General features: G+C 32.3%; 1 protein-coding gene across 3 annotated transcripts; it reads left to right on the top strand.

Moving 5' to 3' along the window:
* The first annotated feature begins 396 nt into the window (after window positions 1-396).
* LOC111386043 (serine/arginine-rich splicing factor RSZ22-like) lies at window positions 397-4,838 on the top strand. 3 transcript variants are annotated; one of them, XR_002701152.1, is made up of 5 exons: window positions 397-531; window positions 1,139-1,262; window positions 2,535-2,745; window positions 3,143-3,277; window positions 4,603-4,838. XR_002701152.1 is itself a non-coding variant. In XM_023010497.1 (4 exons), the coding sequence occupies exons 1-4, from the start codon at window positions 485-487 to the stop codon at window positions 3,223-3,225; spliced, it is 465 nt and encodes a 154-aa protein (XP_022866265.1). In that variant the 5' UTR covers window positions 397-484; the 3' UTR covers window positions 3,226-4,838. The 3 variants fall into 3 exon arrangements, 2 of the variants coding, with proteins under 2 accessions (XP_022866265.1, XP_022866363.1); XM_023010497.1 differs by having other exon boundaries at window positions 3,143-4,838; XM_023010595.1 differs by having other exon boundaries at window positions 2,847-4,838.
* The last annotated feature ends 4,224 nt before the right edge of the window (window positions 4,839-9,062 follow it).

Genomic DNA, 9,062 nt, shown 5'->3' with positions numbered 1-9,062 from the left:
CAATTCCATTTAAAAGAACTCAATTTCCAATTAGACCATACTTTGCAATGACGATAAATAAAGCACAAAATCAAACACTTGATTTTGTTGGTTTGTATCTTTCAGAACCTGTTTTTGGTCATGGTCAGCTTTACGTAGCATTATCAAGAGCTAAAACAAGCACGTCTATTAAAGTTTTGCTTAAACCATCAAATATTGACAATTTACACAATACATGTACTAAAAATGTTGTTTACAAGGAAATCCTTTCATTCATACATCCATAGATCTACAACATTTTCGTAAGTACTTTTTAATCTTTAGCATATCTAATCTGAGATTAAATTCAATAGAACAAAAATGGATTATCATATATCTGCTTTTTAAATTTGTTTCCTCTATATTAATGCAGAATAACTTGGTTGTACATAATTCGAGGACCTTCTGAATTCATGCGATAGATTACATTGAACAACTTAGCAAACTAACATGGAGTAAGTTACAGATGAGCAGAAGAAATATGAAAAAAGGGTTAAAATACAACCTTATAAGGTCAGTGAAGTATAGTTTTGGAAATATTTTTTATCAATGTGATGAGTTCTATAATATTTTATTGTTTTCTTTTTGAATACACAAATTGAATTTTTACGTATTTCTATAGAAGTAGTACGAGATTAGGGATCTTTTCGCTTCACATCTTGCTAAAAAATAAATTTTTTTACTGTCTGATAATTCTTATCAGCTTATTCCTTAAAAAAAAAAAATATTTCCCTTTAAATTTATACCTTCTTTTTAGATCATAAAATTTTGCCTTTAAATGTACTCTTCACTTATTGAATTACTTTCATTATAAGGTAAAGTACATTGCCCATTTTACATAAAAGCTAGCAAATCAATACTCTGTGTAACAACTAGAACACTTATCCTAAAAGAGATAAATAGAGACATTGTCTGATTCTATGAAATGTCTTATTTAGTTAATCAACTACAACTATGGTGCCACATGCTGCTACTATCAAACTGAAATAAATGGTAACTGGGTGTGTTCATCATGTTTTGACAATTTTTAATTGACCTAATGTTCCAAATAGTAAATTGTTGAAATTGTTGTTGTTGTTGTTGTTATTATTATTATTATTTTTTTTATTTTTTTTTACAGTAATCAACCCTCTACTATTATTGCACCTGTTATAGCTTCTCCTCCCGCACATTTTAGCTTTCGAGCTATTACTCTAGAGACATCTCTTCATCCAACTTTTGATCCTAGGCTAATTGAGACATCGGTAAAGTGAAAATTGTTTATGCTTTCTTCTTGTTCACAATATCCTTATGCATGAAATTGATTAATTATGATTGTTAAGTGTTTGTATTTTGCACAATGTATTTTATCTTAGATTCTTTATTGCCTTGCAATAGTCGTTTCTTATATTTTCATTGACGACCTCATAAATATTTTAAGATTCTTATTATTTGATTCGAAACTTATTCTATCCCCTAAGCTAAGTTTATGATATAAATTGAACAATTTTAAACGGTTTTTTGTTGTTTAGTTTACTTAAAATATTGTCCTTAGCTTTAATGGGATTCCTGTTGCCAATGACAATTGCTAATGACGGAACAGGTGATTGAGACAAATGTTCTGATGGCATGTAGAGAGAGAGAATTTTCCCATCCTATCTCATTGTCACCGTCCTCTTCTTTTATATGCATAAGTGCAAATATTTTATACTATTAAACTTTAACTCCAATTTAAAAAAAAAATTTCATTCTTGTATCTCATGAATTGAAAATTTTAATTGTTGCAAATACACAATGCTAAATATCATCGATTACTTGTCAAAGAAGAAAAGCCTTACAATCATGATGAAAAATGCTATATGATTTTTTCATCAGGTGAGATTTATGTATGGTTATAAGCTTGTATAGTTATAAGCTTGTGCCAATTAAGACTTTTGTTCCTTACAAAAGGTCTGGAAGATTGATGTGTCTAGATTTTAGAAGATTCCTCTAAATTTAGTGGGTTCAATATTACGATAATTTGTATATATTCTACTGTATTTTACTTCTAGAATTTCAATTAGAAGACATTTAGTTGTTTCACATTTTTACAAGTACACAATGGGACCTAGCCTTAGCTATGGTGTAGAAAATTGACCATCATCCTATTAGAAAGATCCTAATAGTGATAAAATTGCATGCATTTAAATAATATATATTATTATTGGTCTTTCAACATGAATCTTCACAAGTAAACCTTCATAATGCCGACATTTGCATTGCATCCATGTTCTCCAAAGTACATGAGAGGGTTTCCAGTAAAGTGGTCTGGTGAGTGTTAGAGAAAAAACAATTTCTATTAGATCTCATGTTTATTCAATATTGAAATGTTAATTTTTTTATGTGCTGGATTTTTTTACCTGTTATCTTTATCATGCTGTATTTTCTTCAATCAACATTCTGACGTTAAATTTCTTATGTAATATGCTAGAAATCATATCCTTGTAAATTGAAATAGGTAAAAATGGCTAGAGAATAAAGCCTTCTCACAATTCTAGGGATGGAAGTCGTCACGACGATGGACTGGTGGTAATGGCGGCGACAGTGACTGTGGTGGTGGTAGGGGGTACAATCGTTCTGGTTTTGATTTAAAATGCTACGAGTCTGGTGAGAATGACCATTTTGTCCATAAGTGCATGACCCATGGAGGTTCTCGAAAGCATAAGAATCATACTTCTCCTAGATATTGCAGGAGCCCTTGCTACGAAGGTAATATATATTGAGTTGCTAGGTTTTTCGTTTTTGGGAAAGAATAAAGAACTTTGACTGTTATTTTTAACTCAATGTTTGAATGACGTTAATTGAATCAGGAGTTTTGAGTCCTTGCGACCGTTCTCCTTGACGTCGAAGTTTGTCACCTTGAGGTCGCGTTAGAAGGTCTTCTTATCGTGGAAGAGATGAGGCACAATATGCCAATAATTGAGTCTTTATTTTCTTATCTCAATGCTTCTTATTTATTCGACTACCACCCATTAATGATCAGTATTCGACTAATATTCTGCTTAATAAAATTGTAATTTTTGTTAAATATTATGAGATTTTGCCTTGAGAATTTTCAAAGTGTGTACTTATATATTTTGTTCCTTGGATTTTTGTGCTTTTGCAGGTTGGTGGCTTAAATTTTGTCTTGGCCAATGGACAAACTCCATCTATACTAATGGTATCCAAAATTCCAACCATAATACTTGATATGGATGTCACGTGGCTCCCCTGTCAAGTCTGATATTGTAGCCATTATACGGTAAAGTGCTACCAATATTTGGTTCGGTTGATTTTCTCTCTTCCCAAATATTGCAACTTGCTTATATGTTTGTATTTCAAATGTAGGCGGTTTTTGTTTAGTTATATATCAGTTCAGGAAAAAAGAAACTCGACGAAATTCTTAAATAGCTATATTCCAAGCTGTAAATGTATTTTTTTACTCTTGTAAATTTGAACTTTTCTTAAGAGGTATTTTCCACATGATATTTATTGCTTCCTTCGTTCAAATTTTGGATTGACCATAATATCTCTATGAAACCTTATTTCATTCATACAAAAATGTGTGAGGAAATTTTGTCATATAATTTACCGTCTAACCTTAACGTTCAAAACGCTAATATTACCTCCAATGTAACACAATGCACGGGTAAAAAAACTAGTACTCATATACTATCTTAAAAGATTGGATGGGTCAAACACTATTCATCTGTGCACCATCCATTTCACACTTTTTTCTGGTTTTCACTGTTCACGAATGGGTTTAGTTACTGTGACAAAATATGTTCTCACCCTTTATTGCTTTTCTTTCTTATTACACACCCCTGTTATCTTTCTTCTCCATTACAACAAACGAAATGAAAGAAAGTAAACCCTTGAATTTTCCATCTAAAATCTTCCCTTTCCTTTCCAAAAATCTGCCGCCGTCTTCGTCGCTGTGCCACCTAAACAATGCCATCGGCCTACCACTATCATTTACCAATTCTTGCATGACGTCGATTTACAACCGCTGCACTATATCCACTGCTACTATTTCAAGTAAAGATAAAGAAATCTCATCATTATTGTACGATCTCGGCCTCATAGGTAAATGGGTTTCTTCTTTTGCTTGAATTTGTTGACTCCAGGATGTTGGTATTAAGTGGGTCTCATGAATGTGTAGAATATTTTCGTGAATGCATTATGGTGTTTGGATGATTTAATTTTTTTTGTTTAATTCTTTGTTTTTGGAAATTCTTCATTTTTGGATTTTTTTAGTGCCATGAGATTAGTTAAGGTCATGATATGAGATTAGTTTTCAGTATAATCAAATTTAGGAATATTACTTTTCTTCATGCCCTCATTTGTCATTCTGTTCATTAACTCTTTGCATTCCTAAAAACTTTTGGCTTTACTATGACCTATTTTTGGTGGGAGCGGGTTGCTATTTTTTTTTTGTTTTATTCTTTTACTCATTTTTACCATTTTGTTATTTTTGTTTCGAGGAATTTGAGCATCTCTTCAAATACATGTATACTATGAAAGTGTCGGATTAGGTGGTTTTTGGAGCTTCAAGTTTGTTTGGTTTAATATTTGTGGTGGTTTTAGATACGAGGATGTAGCTGTACCATACGAAAGTTGTTTGGTCGAGGAAGAACAAGAAAAACTTCTTCTAATAAACCAAGGTTAGTGTTTTATTTTTTCTTTTTTTGCACTGATATTTGTCTTTGTTTCCTAAATTTGGATTGACTTTTTTCTTTTGGTTATTTATGTAGTGATTGAGATGTAATTTTGAGTTTCATTGCTTTAGCTTCTATTAAATATACATATATTTTTCCGGGTTATGATGATGGCTTCTTGCGGTTTTGTGATATTTCATTTGCTAACAATTGCGTAGTAAGAAACTAAAAAAAAAAAAAAAAAAAAAAAAAAAAACAAAACTTTTGTTCATTAGTCGAAGCAGCTATTTGTTCCAAAAAATAACAAAATAGATGAATAGTAAATTAATACAAGATAAATCTCGAACGAGCGAACTCGTGAGAAATATCGACGGGTAATCATGTTTTGTTGCCATACAAAAGCTTGTAACATGTTTGAAAATAAGTTTGTAATTTGTATTATTACTTAACCAGATTACTCTAGTAAAAATTTTAGCATTTTTTCTTTTGCACAGTTTTCCATTTTTGGTTCCTTTAAATTTGAATTTATCTACTCAAAGGACTTCAAAACTAAAATATTGAAGGCCACCACTTTTCAAAGTTTTATTGATATGATCCGCAATCAATTCCAGCAAGGAAAGTTTCCAAAATTCACAAGTTGTTCGTTTTGGTTAGAATTCTTTATTTTTGGTAATTTCTATATTCTTATGAGTTTTATTTTGTCTAGAATTTTTAATTTTGGTAAATTTATATTTTTAAAGTTGTATTCATTTTCAAACTACTTGCTAGGTTTTTAGTATAAATAAGTTTATATTTTCATTGTAATACACAAGACTTTTCATATGAATTATTGAATAAAATTCTCTTGAAGCTTTTTGCTTCAATTATCTTGTTCTTCAATGGGAAAATCGAACTTATCAAGAAAGTTATTTCTTGTGGCGTTAAAAAACATCGGGTTGGATCTTTGGGTTATGTAATCAAGGGGTCTTTCAATCATCGTTCTTGCTGGGTTTTTTGGTTCATAATTTTATTGGTTCAAGTCCACAATCCGAGTGAAATTTCTAGACTTTGTGATCAAGGGTCGTTGGCTTAATATACCTTCGGTTGCTTGGTTCATCGTTCAAAAGTTAAGTCTTAAACCTTGGTCGTATTTGGGCGTTCTTGGGATCCGGTGTCAATTCCTGTGGGTTCGATAGCAACCTTGCTAACTGGGTTCGCATCATTTGGTATCAGAGCTAAGACACTAAGATCAAGGTTATATCCAGTTTTTATTTTATTTTTGTTGAGTTCTTTTGTTTTCTGCATTTTCTTTGTGTCATTAGTGTTTTTGTTTTTCGTCATCAAGTTTTTAAAAAAATTTTTTTTTACTGTTCATGTCCATGCCGTACCGGGAAAAAAATTTGAGTAAAAAAGTAAAAAAAAAAAAAAAAAAGAGTTAGAAAAAAAAGAGTCAGAAAAAAGAAAGTTTAAAAAGAAAACGTCAAATTTGTGTCAAAGTCAATTCCAAATGTTAGAAAGGATGATGCAGTGATTTGAAAGGTTGTTGGTGGGTATGGAGAATGTGGGAAATAAGTTAGACAGTCTGGATATGAAAGTGAAAAATATTCATGAAGATCAATGTGTTGGAGTGTCTAATGTACGGAGAAGGAATAGATGGGAGCCTATGAATGAAATTTGTGGTGCATATGAATATTGTAGCGATAGTGATGAAGATGCGTGGATTGAGGATGCAATATGGGGTATGAAAAATAGAGGCGATAGGTTTGGAAGAAGGGATACGAATTATTATGGATATGGTGGTGATAGGAGTATGAAAACAACAATCCCAAAATTTAAGGGTATGAGTGGTCCCAAGGTGTAGTGGTGTGGGAAGAAAAAGTTGAGTTGATGTTTGAGTGCCATAATTACTCCGGGGAGAAAAAGTTGAAGTTGGTTGTGAACTCATTTGTGGATTATGCTACAATTTGGTGGGATTAATTGACAACATCTAGGCGAAGGTATGGTGAGAGGCTGATTGAGAATTGGGATGAGTTGAGGGTGATTAAGAGGTGAGCAAGAATTTAGGGAGATGCATAGAAGATCTTATGGGGTTGAGTGTCCAAGGGAAAAGAAAACACCTAGTGCGAAGCATGTGTGTAGTAAATCAAGTGAGTTGGTGAGTCGGGATTTCAAATTAGAAGTAACAGGGCTTCGTGACAAGGTTAAATCTCAAATTAATCACATGAAGGCGCAAGAGAGTAAAAGTAAAATTTGCGAGGTGATTGATTGTGAGAAAAATGGAGAAGAGCCACAAAAGAGTGAAAAGGAAGTCGAGAGTGAACTTGAAAAGAAAGGGGAGTCGTTGGAGGTGAAAGGGGAATCGGAAGTGAGCTTGCATAAAGATGAGGTTAATATTGAGGAGGAGTTGGCGAACACTAACATTTCCCTCCTTATTTTGAATAATGCTATTTTGCAGGTCATCGAAGATTTAATTTCAGAAAATAATCCTATTGAAATCCCTTACAATCCGAGCATCGAACATCAATTGGTGGATAAACTTCAGCAACAACCGCATCTTGCTTGGGAGATATCATATATATCGGAGATTGAATTTGTGATTCCCGAGGAGACAACGGAGTTTCAAATGCGATGGAAGAAATTTGTTTGCAAGGAGTTCATATGCAGTGGATTGAACTACAAAATTGGTATGTCGGGAAATATGTATCAATTTGAATTGTCATTACTACAATCACCAGGGTCGAGTAAAGCATGAAAAATGAACGGTGATTTATCAGCTGAAATCATTCTAAGAACATCACAAAATGGCAAGAGGAAGCCGTCAAAACATACACATTTTGATCCATGTAAAGGAGATTGGATTTACATATGAAAAAGAAGGGTTTGAATTCAAAAGCAGTCCAAATTGCATCCGAGGGGAGATGGACCATTTCATGTTCTTGCGTGATTGGAGATAAAGGCTATAATTTGAACATTCAAGGTTTGGATTCAAGGTTGAATCCTTTCGAAGAGGGAGGGACTGATATGATCCGCAACTTCAATTTCGGCAGGGGAAAGTTTCCAAAATTCACTAGTTGTTAGTTTTGGTTAGAATTCTTTATTTTTGGTAATTTCTATATTCTTAGGAGTTTTATTTTGTATAGAATTCTTATTTTTGGTAACTTTTATATTTTGAAAGTTTTATTCCTTTTCAAACTACTTGCTAGGTTTTTAGTATAAATAGGTTTATTTTCTCATTGTAATACACAAGACTTTTCATATGAATTATTGAATAAAATTCTCTCGAAGATTTTCGCTTCAATTATCTTATTCGTCAATGGGCAAATCGAACTTATCAAGAAAGTGATTTCTTGTGGCGTTCAAAAATATCGGGTTGGATCTTTGGGTTATTTAATCAAAGGGTCTTTCAAGCATCGTTTTTGCTGGGTTTTTTTGTTCATAGTTTTATTGGTTCAATTCCACAATTTGTGATCAAGGGTTGTTGGTTTAATATACCTTCGGTTGTTTGGTTCATCGTTCACAAGTTAAGTCTTAAACCTTGGTCATATTTGGGTGTTCTTGGGATCCGATGTCAATTCCTGTGGGTTCGATAGCAACCTTGCTAACCCGGTTCACATCATTTATCATCTTTTTCAAGATTTTTTTTGCTATGTCCTGCTATATTCTCCTTTCACAAACTATAATCTTTTTCAAAGAAATAGTTATTTATTTGTTTGTTACGTATAAAAATGATAAATATGCTTACGTATTATGGAACTTAGCAAGTATTTTCCTTTTGTTGCCCTTTTTATTTAAGATTCATAATTGAAGAGATTTCACAAGCACCAAAATAAGTTGTCTTTGCATATTAGTTACTTCTAAATAGGATCTTCCATCATGTAGGAGATATCATTTGTGGGGTACTCATTTCAACTCTGTCATTGTTGCTGGTCATGCTCAATCTATGGACATGTGGGGACTACCATAGGTATTTCTTAAACTGCATAAAGCGCGCACACACATTTATTTAATTATATTTTATTTTGGGGGAGGGGATCGGCTACAATTTGTAACACTCCAATTTCCTATAAACTCCGGAACGTTATGAAAAACTCATTTTTCTTTATTTTAAGTGCAGAACTATAAAAAAAGTTATTAAACAAATAACTACAACATTTATAAATCTAAATTTAAAATATGAAAATTTTATCTAAACATAACATAAACTCTTAACTAATTCAAATAACACATTTGGAACAAAAAAAACTAATTGGTAAATTTAAAGACGACAAACTCATTTGTTTTTCTTTTCATTTGATCCACTTGGCAGCCCGCATCACCATCCTTCCACAATTCCAATTGTCACGCCCCCAAATTAATTAATATTGATATCTATACACAACCTAGACATAGAATTTTATATATATATATATA

Source organism: Olea europaea, chromosome 1 (genome assembly GCF_002742605.1).
Source record: "Olea europaea var. sylvestris chromosome 1, O_europaea_v1, whole genome shotgun sequence".
In the NCBI taxonomy this organism is placed as follows: Eukaryota; Viridiplantae; Streptophyta; class Magnoliopsida; order Lamiales; family Oleaceae; genus Olea; species Olea europaea.
The sequence above is the reverse complement of the archived record's forward strand: the minus strand, read 5'-3'. Positions and strand labels throughout refer to the sequence as shown.